The sequence below is a fragment of the Accipiter gentilis genome, chromosome 12 (genome assembly GCF_929443795.1).
Source record: "Accipiter gentilis chromosome 12, bAccGen1.1, whole genome shotgun sequence".
NCBI lineage: Eukaryota > Metazoa > Chordata > Aves > Accipitriformes > Accipitridae > Astur > Astur gentilis.
Window position 1 is genome coordinate 2236465 of NC_064891.1, and position 15948 is coordinate 2252412.

Consider the following 15948-nt stretch of genomic DNA (forward strand, 5'->3'; position numbering starts at 1 on the left):
AAATTCTTTGTATGAAATTAATTTTTTTGATATACAAATACACTGTAAAATAGATAGCAAGGTTCCAATATATAAAGAAAAAATGATTGGTAAATATGCTGGCAAAACCTGTCCAAATGCTTTCCAGGTTTCAATGCAGAGACATTGAAAGAAAATACCATATAATCAGCAGGTTTTTGTGTTCCTTATTGAGACTGAGGACGTCATCACTCTTCCCTAGTAAGAGCCATACTGTTTCCTCTTCCATGTCCTAAATTTGCTTAGCTCCTTAAAGACTACTAGGGAGCTTCCATCTCTGTTTTCCTTCTGTCACCCTGAATTTTGTAGCAGGCAACCGTTTCTTTTCTTGCCTTTACCTTTCTGGACATTCTTCCATCCAAGTCTCCTGATCTTTCAGGGTTACTTGAAATAACCCTCAGCTGTTTTCCAGCCTTAAGGATATTCCAGGAGCTGACAGCTGAAAAAAGTGAGCCAGTTTAGAAATGTGGCTGAGAGATGGTGATGGTGTTTCAGGGTATTCAGTAATGAGTCTGACATTCCCAGGGGTAGAAACTCTTCTACTCATCTAATATTATATCAACAAGTATTGCAGCTGAAACCCTAGAATAACTTGCTGGTGTCCTGAGAGTAAAGCGAAGATCCGTTATGCAGGATGGGAACTACTCCTGAAGTCCACCTCAGAGTTGCAACGTTCCCTTCATGTCCCTTTTGTCTTCACTAGTCTTTAAGTGGTCGTGCCCATTGGCTGCCCTGGCTTTGAGGAAGGATGTTGCATTCACAAAACAATGCCCCAAACCAAGGTGGATTCCCTTACCTGTTGTTGGTCCATGTAAGGAAACTATTAATTAGACTTTGATTCAAGAACTTTTGGGTTTTTACAGCTTTAAATGAAATCCCGCATAGCCCTCCACCACTTCCTGCTGAAAAGCCCATTGGGAACACCTCCAATATCACAGTGGCAAAACCCAACAGTGGTGACGTAGTAAAAAAAGTGGTAAGTTAGAACTGCTTTCCTGGGTTACAACTTTGACTGCTTTGGTTAACAGATCTCTTGTGACTCTCAAGCATTTGTAAGGTAAGTTATTTGAAGGACGAAAGGATGAAAAGGACTACTCAAAAATACAAGGCTTTTTTCTTTTAATTGCATTCTCTAGTTTAATTAGGTAATTTAGACTGCTGTCAGTTCTGAAAAGCACTTTGTTGATTTTACTAAACTTTGATCACGTCTATCTTCAATTTTCTGTGTTTAGCAGCTGGAATCAGGATATTCTACAATTTAGTTTCAAAAGCTCTGCAAAGTGGTTCAAAGTCCAATGAGATTTACATAGTGAAATATTGTCAAAGTCCTTTAGAAATGTATTTTTTTACCTTCGTACACACAGTATCTCTCAGTGTCTGTACTAATGTCCAGGCAGAGGGAACTTTCCTGTAGAAGAATGAAGCTTGCTTTCTTCAGCTCTTTCCTTCTGGTTGTTTTCTACTGGTCATGTCAGAGCCTGAGTAGAACTATCTATTTGAGAAAGTAAGGCTCTGCTCCTCACTCCTGAGAGCATAGTAACAGTAGCTGTGTATCTTATATGCCCTTTGACACAGATTTACAAAAAGGAATTAAAATAAACTAGAAAATGACAGTAGAATTTCCAAATATTGAGTGCTGTGGTGGTAAGAATGGCAGAGAATCTTGTGGAAACCACAGGCAGTAAAAAGATCAAATCAAATCAAAAGCTCTCACTAGATGGACAGCTGCCAACAAATGTCTTTGTGGCTACCTCTGCTAATAGGATAAAGGGGCTTTTAAAAGTCATGGCTGAAAAGGCTATTCACAGAGGTCCCATATTTTCTGGATAATGCTGAAAAAATAATTTCCAATACAAGACATTAAATAACATTTAATACAATGCAACCCCAAAACTTTTACAATGTCATCCAGGTTATTGTGACAGGCATGTGTAAGCTTCAGAGGATTTTTTTAAGAAAAAGACTGCATCAAATCCACTGAAACATTTAAATCTTATCTTTGGAAAGAACTTTTGTGCTTCTAAAACTAGTATTTTTTGTCAGTGGAAGTAATTAACCAGCAACAGTAGAAATTCTTGACTATAAGCAGCAGTTGGCTCAGATTTCTTCCTTTTCACACAGAAGAGGAAAATTTGTGCTATGAGGATAACATCCCCATCTGAAGGTGGCAGGTTGTTTTCTTTCCAATCAGGATCATTTGATCAGGAACATTTATTTGGGGACTTAATCAAGGGTCAAAATTTTGTCACAAAATACATCTAGGTATTTTCTAGGTGGGAAAAATCACAGAAATTGTTTACCGGTTTCAAGCACATGTATCCCTGATTAAGTAAAAAGACTGTTCAGACCTATTTAAAATTACTGGTTCAAAAAGGATACTTTTGAACCCAAATCCAGCACTCTGATTTACCATGCTGTCTCACAAGCAGCTGTACTTGTTCAGCAGAGCTGGCAGTGCTTTCTGGCACTAGCATGAAAACAAACAGCAAGAGGCAAAAAGGATGGTAACTTGTTAATCCATTACTGTGGTCCAAGCCCTTCAGACAGGGCACATGTTCCCCTCTGCTGACTCTGCTACAGAGTAGTAATCTCTGGCAGGGTCAGGATGGGCGGCTGGGAGGAGTGACACCTTAATCTTCCAGAGGAAGATTCACCAGGGTTTATCTGTTAGACCTCTAGGAAACATACTTAGATGCCTACTTTAATGAGAGCTAATGTTATTTGCAGGAGACTCTGTGCTGAGTGAGTTGCATCAATGTCATGTTTTCTGCTTTAAGCCTGTTCAAAGTGTTTCATCTGTCAAATCAAAATGGATAATGTAACTGCAGTAGTTGGAATTCTATGGGCAGTGAAATTGTACATTTGTATGACTCTCCTGAATTTGCCTCTTAAGCCCTGACTCCCATGTAGTAGGAAAAGAGGGCTGGGTCATACCTAATGCACAATTTAAGCTGTGATTCAGGTAGTCAGCGAGGTTATTTACATCTCCTTCTATGTCCAACAAGACTTTAAAATGCTAGAACATACCATAATACTTATTACTTTATTCTCAGACCTACAGAAACTCTTGTTTTTCCTGTCTGTAGGATGTGATATAATTTAATATAAGAAATGCATCATTTAAACAAGATCATTTTTGTTTCTTAGGCTTAAAGAAATGGCTTTTTTCTTTTGAACCTTTGTAGGAGTTGGGTCATTCAGAACAGGGTGGAGTGCCTCAGCTAGAACCTGTACTACCCCCCAGGTAAGTGCAGTTCCTCAGTGACTCACTTAAAAATGGTGTTTCCAAGTTAGTTTGCCTAGTTGGTCTCAATGCAGACACCACCAACTCTAGTCCTAACTCAATAGGCTTGGATAGGTAGTATACTCACTAATAAATAGGCAGGACCAAGTTGCTAGCTGATTAATACTTGTTTGCACATTATTGGTATGAGCAGGGAGATTATAGGAGGACAGCTGTTCGGCTCTTCAGCTAATGTACAGTGGCTGCTGACAGTCATTCCTTTCTGCATCTTTAACCTTTTCACCCACAGCTGAACATAGAACATCTCCTCCTGCATGACCTTTTGATCAACAGCCCTTGCACTTATGCCAGGGTTTGAGTGGTGAAGGAATGGAGGTGGCAGATGCTGCCACCCTGAAAAGGGCAGATGCTGGGCCAGCACCTTTCCAGAAGCACTGGCTAGTTTCTACAGTTCACTTCAGACCTAAAACGCCTGTGAAGGTGCAGAATCAATGATAACCTTGGGTTTTATCAGTGATAACCTTGGGGTTTTTTATTCTTTTGAATCAACAAGAAAGAAGGTCTGTAGAGGCAAAAATAGCTGGACTAGCCTTAAATTCAGGTCCAATAAATGCCAGAGGCAAACTGGAGGGGGAGATAAGGCATTGGTTAGCTAGCCCACTGCGGCTATCTCAGCATCTGCACTCTAAATCTGTGGGTTTAAACACAAGAGTTTGCTCTGTTGTGTCAGGACAAGAGAATCTTTCCGTTATTAAACTTAGTCTACCAATAATAATAAGTATTCATTAACAGGAAAGAATATGGTAGTACCCACAAAGAAACACCTCATTATTGACCCTTATGGGCTTGTTACTTTCCCCCATTCTGTTTATCATAAGAGCATTCCCAGTTCTCCTGAAGGTCTCTGGAACTACAGTAAACATTTTGTCCTTTCATTCTTCTGCTCAAATGGATATTTTATTTTTTTTTTTAAAGTAAGCAGTAATAATACTCTGAATTGCTTGTTAGGGTTTTCTTGTTTAGTTGAGTTTCCTTACAAACATATGGGTTGATTTGTTTCCAGATTTAATGCAGTCTAACTTGGAATTTCCCCTTTTGCCAATATTAAAAATGCTTAGTTTAGGATGAGGCCAAGAAAGGGGAGAGGTGGAAGTTCGACAGAAGTGGAAAATTTTTTTTAAATTTAAAAAATAATCCATACACAAATAGTAATAGAGAGCTCTTACCAGGAGTATTAGTAGAGCGCTAGTATCTTCACGAGTGGTGGATGACACTCACAATATATGTCAGAAGGATACACTAAAGATCCACTAATGCACATTTGTTGTGGTTGATAATTTTTACAGACCCTTGAGGAATTCACGCAAGCAAATAATTATGCTGAATTACATTATATGAAAAAAAGGAGAGACAATTGTAGCAGAAGCTTGCAGTAACTGGCTGAAGATCCAATAACAATCAAACAATATTGTATTTTAGGAATAGTGATAGTGCCAGGGTTCTTAATAACAGGAAGCCAAAGTTTTATGTACATAATGCTTGTTTAGAACAGAGGTGATTTTTAATTAGCGAATTATTGATTTGGCCATACTCTTTGATTCTAGAAATCATGGCTCATGTGTACGGTATAGGCAGCTTTTTTTAATCAATGCTTAATAAGGGGGATTTAAATGTTTTAAAAAATTACCACTGTCACTTACTAGTCTCTGATTTTGGTTTCTAAACTACTGGTACACTAATGAGAGTGTGGTACCTCCAGCACTGCCAGAAAACTAAAGTATTTGCAGTGGTGTTTTCTTTCTGCAGTATACATCTGTTGCATAAAAATAGTAAATTCTGCTATTGATGCCATTGTGCAAAGTGGTGTCCTATGTCACGAGTTTCAGCAGAGGCCCAAAAGTCACTTCAGGTAAGTGACATCCCAGGGAATGAGCTAGGCTGATTCCTGAAGACCAGCTAGATCAGCAGAGCTTCTCAGGGCTTTTACTAAAGCTCTCCACTAGAAGAACTCCATCCTGAGGCAGCCTCAGAAAAAGCTCTTTCTAAAGGTGAATTGCTGAAAGAAATCCTGCTTATGTAGTGGTCTCCCGAGAAAGCTGGCAGCCTGTTGATAAGCGGAAGTGGTGAGCAGAGTTGGAAATACGTAGTCAAAGGATCTGTCTGAGGACTTGATCATCCAGTCCCAGTGTCTGAAGAGTTCATATATTTCCAGCAAGCTTCAGATACTGCACACTCTACAGCCCAGGTCATCATGAGTCCTGTTTCCTTATTGCATGTTCTATAGCTAGGGCTGTGGTGGAGGATGAGGTGGCAGGCTTATCAATATGCATACTTCTCTGATGGTTTGCCTGATTTTTAGGCCTGTGGATGGAAAATTTATACCTGCTCGACCTCCCCCACCTAAAGGTGTTCCTGGAAGGCCACCTCCACCAAAACTCTCTGCAGCCAAGACCTCCTCCCAGAAGGATGCTCTTTCACGATCTACTTCTGACATCGCTCCTGATAAAAAACCCAGCAAGTTCAGACTGGGACCCAAGAGAGCAAAAAGTCAAGTCTTTAAAAATCCAGATCCAGCATTACCTCCTAGACCTAAACCGGGTCATCCTCTCTACAATAAATACATGGTGAGAGTTGAGATACTCTATCTGAGACTGTTGTTAATAAAACAGTGCTGGTTAAAATAGTAGTGAAAAAGATAGTAAGGTAGGTTACTATTATGTTGCTTTCAAAATGCATCTATCAGCATAATTTTCCTAAGAAAATACGAATAGATAAATAGTAATAAGTACTGTAAGGTAGTATTGGAGAAAGCAATATATACGTGCAAAGGATAGATATATGTGTGTGTATTTTTGTGTAGATATGTAATTCAAATAGCTATATCTTTAATGCATAGTTTTTGGGATTTAGGGGTTCTTCTTACAGTCACCAGTTCAGAATTCTATTACAGCATGTAAAATGATGTTAAATAATTGCATTTGTGTATTGTTTTTTCCCTGTATATGTCAAAATGCTTAATAAAATTGGGGGAGCATTAGAACTTAAAAAGTAGTTACGTTGCTTAATCAAGCCTGCAAAGAGTGAGGAATGTAACATCACTTATCTTACATTTTCATCCTATTGATGCCATGCCTTTTCATTATAAAAATGTTTCTTTTTGGTATTGCATGTGTTGTTAGGCAATATTAAATATAAATGGATCAACTTTACAGAAAAATGGAGAGAGTCTTTCCCAAGATATTTGAAACTGGTCAGTGATCAGAGCTGGTGACTCCTTGAACCAGTGCTGCTGTCAAAAAGAGCACCCACACAACAGTAGCATGAACAACATCAACATTCAGCATGAAGTGGAAGCTTTCTGTTGCCTTCTTTTTGATCTTCACTCTTGCATTTAGATCCTTGGTGGAGCAGAGGAGCAACAAAGAGAGAGAAAGATGTATCTAAGTTGATAGTAGGATCAGCTTGGAGATGAGGGAAGCATTTTGCTTCCTTTCTTGTGTAGCCACACCCATTTACATAAGAAATGTGTGACATACTTTTGTAGATGATATTTTTTTTCAGTAGCAGATCACTAGTCATTCCCTGCTCTTAAGTGTTACTGTCATTGAAATTTTCCTCCCAGGTTTTTTTTTCAGTGCTCTCCATGACAAATGAATACATTTCTGTGTCAGTGTGTTGCTGAACATCATGTACCTACGGTATGGTATGATACCAGTTAGGTGGCTAAGATACTGTTAGAGTGGATGACAACACCTGGGTTTCTCAAACTGGCAGTTTGTATCACCAGCAGTCTGTTCTGAATGCCTTCCATAGGAGCTTGTCCTCTTCCACTGGACTCCTAAATCAGTTACCTGTCATAGGTGGTCAGGATAGTTCCATCATCTGACCATTTTCACTTGCAGTGGGAATTTCAGGTGCTTAGAAGTGAAACAAACTCTTCCATTTGCCTCTGTTTCTATTCAAGCTACCTGTGCCTCATGGAGTTGCCAAGGAAGATTGTCTTCCCAGGAACACTGGAGAGCTGTCCTGTAAGGTAAGGCATTTTTTTCTACTGATAAATATTTAATGAGCAAGACTCCTGTTGTATCAGGTGCTTTAGGCTTTAAAGGTTACACTGAGAAATGTAATAGTGGTTTATTAAATCCTTGTGTTTCTTTAATAAAAACAAAACAACCACCAAAACAAAACCTAGTAATGGTGATTTGCCTTATAGCACAGGGACATTCTGCTTACGAGGCAGACCAACAGTAATTACTTGGAGTGCCAGAAGGGAGAGGAAACTGGTAAAGTTCCTCTGTCTCATAGAAAGATAATCATTCCCTTGGCTGAGTATCTGAAAAGTGGGCAAAAGATAAGCAAGTAGTTTTATGAAGTGCTGTACATGATATATCAGTGAATTGACTTTGACATACAGACTTCAAAGTATTCTCCTCTCTCTGCTTCTACAGAACCTAACCTGTTTTTAGGGCATGACTGTATTAATATTAAGTAGCCAGTATAAGTTATGGCTATGATAGGTTTTTGATTATTATAATCAGATGATTATTTATGGCTGAAATAGATTTCTATGCAATCTTGTTATCTGTTGTAATTCATATTATTCTGGCCTTATCTTTTTCCATGTTGGACTTTTTTGGTTGGGTTTTTTGTATGCAATTAATTACTTTGAATGTAATTCACACACAGTGATTCTCATCAGTACAGTCTGAAAATTCCTAGTGTGTGGGATAGGGAAGAAGGCTCAGCATTTTTAATATAATTTCCCTTTATAAAGATCCCACAACAAAATCGTCATTTCACCTCAGCATTATCTTCCTGTAAGCAAAGGCCTAGAGGCTTGCTTGCCCCTCTAAAATGCTTGGCAGTCGGCAGATGTGCTGCCCCTGCTCAGTGTGCTGGGCAGAGTTGGGCTGGGGTATTCTGTCCAAGCAAGGAAGAATAATTCACAGCACGCACTACCAAGAAGTAGTGCAAAATTTGGCCACGACCCTTGCAGTGAGAGTTGCTATCAATGCTCTGGATTTCTGACTCACAGAGGTAGCTGAGGCTTTGTCTATACTGGGAAAAAGTTGCATGCCTTCCCTTTTCCTGGCTCAAAAGTAGATTTTGGTGAAATGCATTCTGGTTTACACTGGCAAAAGGCATACAGAATTCAGACCCATAGCTATATGACCAATACTAACTGTTACCTCCAAAGGTGATTCTCTGATACGAGAACAACATTGTGTCCAAAGTCAGAAAATTACTTTCAGAGTATGTCACAGAGAATCTCTGTTAGTATCTTCTGTGATTTATAAACTAGGATTTATTTGTTGTTGTCAGGATTCAAACCACCCTCCAAAAGTTTCTGACGCAAGTGCACCTCACGCTGTAGTCCTGCATGATTTTCCTGCAGGTAAGTAAATGTGAATATTCTGGAAGCTTGTTTTACTCCAAGACTTTAAAACGGGAATTTTCTTAGAAATTAGAGCTTAAAAGGATGAGGAAGCTCAGCCTATAAGATCTGCATGTAGAGTTGTTCAAATCCATGGGTTTGGCTATAGTTGGGCCAATTTAGTTAAAGCTAATTGGTTTATCAAGTATAATTAAAACTTTTTGAAAACTCATTCTGGTTTTGTCTGTGATATTTATATTAAGCAGATTTTAGTTAAAGAAAAATCACTGAGTGTGATGACCACTATTAACTGAAATGATGCTGTCTTACAGAGCATGCTGATGACTTGGACCTTCATTCTGGAGACACTGTTTGTCTTTTGGAGAAAATCGATAGCGAGTGGTACAGAGGAAAATGTGGGAATCGCACAGGGATATTTCCTGCCAGCTTTGTTAAAGTAGTTGTATGTAGGCTTTGTATACATTGCTACATAAGATCCTATTGCATTTGTTTTCTGGTTCTATTTTACTATAGATCTTGTGTGTTTAACTCCATTCTGTATTTAGATAATCTCTTTTCCCTCTGGCAGCACAGAAGACATATCAACTTGTTTGTATGGTGTTAGAAAGATGCTTGATTTGGCATGACCAATTTGTGTTTGGGGGATTATTTTGCTGTTAATTTGAAGCCAAGTGAGAAAATTGTGGCCCTTGACTCTCTGTGGCCCAGATTCTCTTTGTTAACCTGGGTAGTTTCTCAGGGTCTACAGAGAAGGTTATTTTTCACGACTGCATGTAAGGATCAAGACCAAGTAAGATGGTTGCTTTTTGTGCCTCCCCCAACCTCCCCAGCTTCTCTCATTTTCTTGTCACTTAACTGTGCTAGAATCACCACTTTTATAGCCATGTAGTGAACTAGGTCAGGGCAGGAGTTGAGCCCAATGAAACATGTTTTTTTTCTTCTAGAATATTTTTTTCCCGGCTGGATCAATTCGCCTAAGTGGCTTACTAAGTGGCTGCACAAATGGTTGTGCTGGCACAGTGCAAGGAGATTGTATTGTTGCAAATGAGCAGCTTAAAGCAATCCTGTTACTGAATGTGACACTTGACAGTAAACGGCAGGCAAGAGACAGGTGCTGTTTTGGAGCCCAATAGCAATTAACTGAGCGCCTCATCTTTAAAAGAGACACAGTATGGTTCACTGCATCAAAAGCTGGGTCAAATCTATTGCAAGCCTGAGTCTGAGATTGAAGTCCATTTTGTGACAGTAGAAAGGGCTGTTGGGCTATCCACATCAGCCATATGGACACGAAGGAATGCTAAACTGACACCAGGATGCAGTGAAGATGTATGGCTTCGCATTAGACAGTAAGTATCTGTTTGACCCGGGACAGCTGGCAGAGATGAGCACTACTGCTACATGGACAATACCAAGTATTTGGTAACCGCCAGAGAGCATAGGATGTCTGTTTAGTTTGTAATGGTGTTATTGGAGAAAAATTTTAAGATTTGAGAAGTGCTGAAGAATAAAAACTAAACTCAGGGGTAGTAATAACAGAACTATGCTCTATTTGCTTTCACAAGAAAGATTTGTTAGCTAAATTGATTAGCTGCTTCTACACAGACCAACAATTTAATTTAAAAGCTCTTGTTACTACTGATGGCTAATAGACAAAAGATTTTATGTTAAAGCAGTAGAATGAGTATTTGGGGTCAAATTCAGCATTGATGCAGACACATACAACTTCTTAAAAGCTAGAGAAGATGTGTTTCAAATTTCTATTTTAGTTGTAAAAGGTGGTTACCATTTGAGTGCAAAACTCTTTTGTTTCAGCAAAATTAAAAAAAAAAAAAAGGAAAAAGAGTGCAGTACATGAGGCTAATTTACTGAGTGAATTATCCTGTTCATTCATGTCAGATTTGATCTTGATACAAGGTCTCTATACAATACGCTATAGTATGTTTTACAATATTGAGCTGGGTAGCAGCTTAGGTCTGGACACCTAACAATAATACATGGTTATTACTTTCCATAGAACCTTCAGAGCACCACAGATACCAGCTCCTCTAGAAAGAGCACTGTGAAGATTATTTGTCCTAAAAGGACAGCCAGCATGATTTCCTCCAGCCCTTCACAAAAGCTAATGAAACATTTTCTCATTCATTTTTATGGGAACTGGCTAATGCTATAGTAAGGGGTAACCCAAAGCTCCTCACCAGGGTCTCTAGCCTTGTAGTCTTATACATCTCACAGATCATGATTCACGTCACACCAAAAATACAATTGAAGTCTTCTTATGATAAAGGACTTGAATGCTGTCTGTTTGATATATCCATGTATTGATTTTCTAAATTATATTTATCCAATTCAAGTGAGATTTGGGAGATGTGTTTTTGTTTGGAGGACAGCTGGCTACCAAAGCCCAGAAAGGATAAGTATAAACAATAATTTTGTCTATTGTGATATATTGTGCTAGTAAATAATAGAGAGCAAATACCAACTGAAAGTTGGGAGCTAAATGCAACAACCTGTAGTAGCATCCAGTCCCATATTCTGTCAATCAATTGTGCCACAAGTAGAAACAGTAAACCAGCTTCATAACAGACAACATTAAATAGTGCTCCTTGTTTGCATGAGACTGAAAAATGAGAAATCAGGCATACAAAACTGAAATCTACATTAATATGGTCATATATCATGGCATGCCAGTGACTATAGAGCGTCACATGGAGGTCATAACTGGAGCTGATGCTTAGCTGAAAAACAGATTATTTTAATGAGTTCCAAGCTTATTGTAGTTATGTTGCCATGAGCTTGAAATGAAAGATTTTACTTATTTTGTTGTCTTAATAGATTGATGTTCCAGAAGAAGGCAACAGGAAAAAAATACCCTGTTCATCACAATGTATTAAGTGAGTTAGATAAATTTTATTTTCTTTCTCATGTCGATTAGTAAGTAAAAAGGAAGTAAAAAGAAAGATAACTTTGAAGCAGATCTTATCTGTGCTGAGGTTAATATGGTTAACAGTTTCTTCACCAAAATATATTTTAAAAATTAAGCTCTCAAAACTGAAAGTTTATGATGTTTTAGTAAGACTCATTTCAGGTAAAAAAAATTCTAAAAACTCACTTCATGGCTTCAAAAAATTGGTGGATCACTTTATAATAAAAGTTTATACAGATATAGTCCACTCATTTTCTTTCCTCTTATGAGCTGTATTAGGAGAGCATTTCCCATAATTTTTCATGAAAATTGGTTACAGAAACTGTGAACCAATCTGATTAACTTCAGCAGCATTGCACTCTCCTCTTTGCTCCTGGCCTTGTTACTTTCTTCTAGAATCCTCATAAGATGTAACATGGTAGGGCTCCTACTCATTTGAAAGAACAAGATAAATTGGGGCAGAATATAGCTGTATTTTAAGTAGAGAAATCTATCTAACCTTAAAATCTATAACTGTACAGGTGAATCTAAAGTTCCCCAGATCAAATTATCAAACGTACTTCAAGCACTTTCATTTCTGATTTGCAAACAATTTGTACTAAGATTTGTGGGCAAGGAACAACTTTTCATGCTGTTTTTACTCATGATGATTTGTTGGATTTCGTAATCATTCATTGCAGCAATTAAAGCAAATTCAGGCAGAGGCAGGAACTACTAGTATCAATGGGATCATTCAGTTTGTTTTCAGATAGAGCTTGGCTTGTCTTAAATGAAACTTTTAAAAGCTTTTTAAAAGCTGCTTCTGCAGCTAAGAAAGAAACAAAGTGCTAGCTCTGTCCTGAAGCTTTTGCAAAGATCTGAGTGGGGGACCAGGGTGGGAATCAAGCTTCTTACGTTGGTTGTGCGCTACGATGCTATAGAAAGAATTAAAGCCTATTATCACTTTTTTCCGGCATGGTATTTCTGATAAATAAAAAATTTGCTTAGAGTAATTTCTTAAATTTATTTTATTAGTTTATTAAATTATTAAACCTATTTTTAAGTAAGGAAGAAATTTAGTTTTTTCAGTATTCTACCAAATTATGTAAAATTTATCAGATGCTGCATTGATGTTTCTTTCTTCGATAGGTAAGTTATTTCCCCATGCCTGGGATAGACTTTACAGAATAAAGTTTGTCAAAGTAGATAAAAACTAGCTTCCCCTTATGACACCTCCATGTACTTGGGATTTGGGACAAACACACAGCACCCACCCCCCACTCATGTTTGTTTGCATCTAAATTGGATGCTAGCTCCAAAAAACATCGAACTCGTAACAAAAGTGTATCATCTGGACACTTACTTGGATATAGGCAAAAATATAAAATGGGAGAGGTAGCCCAGAAACAAAGTGATATGTGTTTTGGTTTTGTTGGGAAGAGAAATAGGGTCTTATGCAAAGTACTGTAACAGACAGGAATTGGGATGCAGAAGTTGCCTCCAGCTCCTCCAGACTCCATACTCATCCTCCTCAGAAAGAAGAGATGAGAACCAGGGCTAGACCCCGGTTTTCCACCTGTTCTATCTTCAGTGAATTTTTTCATCATTTTAATTAAAGATATCAGTCCATATTTTGTACAATGCTGTCTTATTATTAAGTGGGCAATAATAATAAATAAGCAAAGTGATTTTCTCTTTTGTTTGTGCAGAGGCCCAAGATGTGTAGCACGATTTGAATATATCGGAGATCAGAAAGATGAGCTCAGTTTTTCAGAAGGTGAAACTATTATCCTTAAAGAATATGTAAATGAAGAGTGGGCCAAAGGAGAGCTCAGAGGCACATGTGGAATTTTCCCCTTGAACTTCGTGGAAGTAATTGAAGATCTGCCTGGAACAGGTATGAATGCTTTTGCAAAACTCTTCAAGAACATGGTTTTGTACTGCATGCATATAGGCAGCATATAGGAGAAAAGTCCAAAAGCACAATGAACATGGAAGGAGGCAGAAAGGGAGAGAAGACAGATTAAAAAAAAAAAAAATCAAAATTAATAGTAGTACTTCTTAAGAAGCTATTCTTAATAATGACTTTGAATATCTAAAAATCTCTAGTAACATTTTTAATAGTCATTGCTGCTATTCTAAGTTGTGCTTTCCTTGTGTAGGTACAGGAGCAGCACTGAAGAATAAGGTGGAGGTTTCTTCTTCCCTTCCCCAGGTAATAAAATTTTATAGGTGAGGGCCAGAATTTACTTAGTGGTTTCATAGATTTACATAGACTTTCTATTATAATGTCAGATTAGCTGCACAATTTTAAACCTGAATGTAACACAACTCCCACAGCACACAATGCTGCATGGTCACATCTTGAATTCTGATGGTTGGCCTAAATTGATTGAATTCATAGCTTCTGGCAAATTAACCTAAGTAAATTTTTGTCCTTTGCCCTTAAGCAAATTCCTGTTAGCTCTATTTTAAGTATTGCTGCAGTGGTCTAATTTTGAATTTATTAATCCTGTCCCCTGCCACCAATGATAAAAAGGAATGCATCTCTGAGCCTAGATGAAATTCTGTGGTAATTGCTGAAATGCCATTCTAGTCTACATCTGCAGTGATACTATTGTCTGAGAGAAAGTCAGGACACCCCTGTTCTGTACAGCTGCTTTCACCAGTATCTATCAGCTTATGGGCTCCATTAACGCTTCTAAAATTAATGCATTTCTTCTGTTCACTTGAATAGAACAACAGATGCTCAGTAGAGTGGTGTGAAGCGCTTCATGATTTTACAGCAGAAACCAAAGATGATTTATCCTTTAAAAAGGGAGACTACATCCAAATACTAGAACAAGTAGATTCGGAGTGGTATAGAGGAAGACTGAATGAAAAGGAAGGGATTTTCCCAGCAGTTTTTGTTCAGATCTGCTCAGGTACAGTGCTCCTACTAGATGGCAATTGATTATTCCTTGGGTTGTGACAGTCATGACAGAGTTCTGGGAGAGCCCAACTATTGCATTGCATTGCATTGCATTAACAAGCCACATGCCACTTCATTCCTTAATAGCCTAAAGCTGAACTAAGTGTTGAACCACCCTCTCCAATAATTGCAATATAATGGTCCAGTCAGTAAGTAAGCTGGGACACGATACAGATTCTGGGATGGTTTAAAGTGTGGTTTGGGCACAGGCAAAACAGAACCATTGAGCTGCCTTTAGTAGGAATTCAGGGGTACAAAAGATAGGGGGGAGCCAGGTTCTCCCTCAGCTGAAGAAAAACACTGCAGTACAGCCAAAGAGCTGGCAGAGCTGTAAATAACTGCAACTGCTGCATCTTGGCACAGAAGTATTGTAATCCCCTTAGTGAAGCAAGGAATGAATGCTGCTTGCTTTCCTCAAGCTTCTATTTAGTCCCCAAATCAATGCAGTCAAAACCTTCACAAAGGACATAGAAAATCACAATTTTTTGCCCATAGTTTTTGCAAGTAAAGCCACAAGTGAAAGTTGACAGGAAATATAATTCCACATAACTGGCAAATGGCACACACTGAGTGCTGCTTCACCTCCAAGTACAAAGAGGAAAAGACAGCTTTTATTAGATATCGTCACTGGAGAGTTCAATCAAGTGAACTTTAAATTTAGTCCTCTTAGAAGCAGAACCATGTAGTGTAAAATGAACTGGTTTAATTTTATTCCAGTAGGGCAGTGAGTTTGCCAAGTAGCAGTAGTAATAACATCTGGACACCCTGTAACACATGAGAGGGAAGAAAACAGGAAAATGATAGGAAACTTCTCCAGAAAGGGATTTATTTCACTCCAGTCAAAATAACTTGTCTTGTCCATGTTCTGCAGCCAGGGTAGAGCTGTCACAGTCTGTAGGAGGGAAGAAAGGAAAAGCCAAAGCTCTTTATGATTTTCATGGAGAAAATGAAGATGAGCTTTCCTTCAAAGTAAGTACTTCTCTTGGCCCAATTTTCCAAAAAGGTCTTATGCTCCTAAAGAACACTAAAAAATAAGAGTTTTCCACTGGGAAGATAGGCTTAGAACAAGAATGAAGCATATAGAATAGGCATAGATACTAACACTTGATAAACGGTATCTCTAAAAAAATGTTAGCTCTTACCACTTCTGTTTCATATTGGCATAATCTTCACTGAAGACATTGAAAAGAAGTCAGGAGTGGCAGAATTCCGCTGACTTCTCTGATTCAGTAAACATAAGACAAACAAACCTCATTTTGCAGTATGTTCGGTTCTTGATCAGTTGATGCAGTCAAGGAAGCCTCTTTTTTTAACTAGAAAGAGGGCAGGAAGAAGGAGGATAATACTGAGTGCCAGTGCTACAGCAGCAATGCCTCTAAGGGACACCTAGTACAGCAAACTCTAAAAGTTTGGCAGCA

At 38.3% G+C, this 15948-nt stretch overlaps 1 protein-coding gene across 4 annotated transcripts in view; it reads left to right on the top strand.

The window, feature by feature from the left end:
• SH3D19 (SH3 domain containing 19) overlaps positions 1–15948 on the top strand; it is a 93238-nt gene that overhangs the window by 72988 nt on the left and 4302 nt on the right. For all 4 annotated transcript variants that reach the window (XM_049814549.1, XM_049814550.1, XM_049814552.1 and 1 more), the window contains 11 exons: positions 882–994; positions 3204–3262; positions 5622–5886; positions 7227–7295; positions 8585–8657; positions 8969–9099; positions 11490–11548; positions 13269–13456; positions 13722–13774; positions 14297–14483; positions 15402–15499. In XM_049814549.1, the coding sequence (XP_049670506.1) occupies positions 882–994; positions 3204–3262; positions 5622–5886; positions 7227–7295; positions 8585–8657; positions 8969–9099; positions 11490–11548; positions 13269–13456; positions 13722–13774; positions 14297–14483; positions 15402–15499 (1295 nt within the window). The remainder of the gene's footprint in view (positions 1–881; positions 995–3203; positions 3263–5621; positions 5887–7226; positions 7296–8584; positions 8658–8968; positions 9100–11489; positions 11549–13268; positions 13457–13721; positions 13775–14296; positions 14484–15401; positions 15500–15948) is intronic.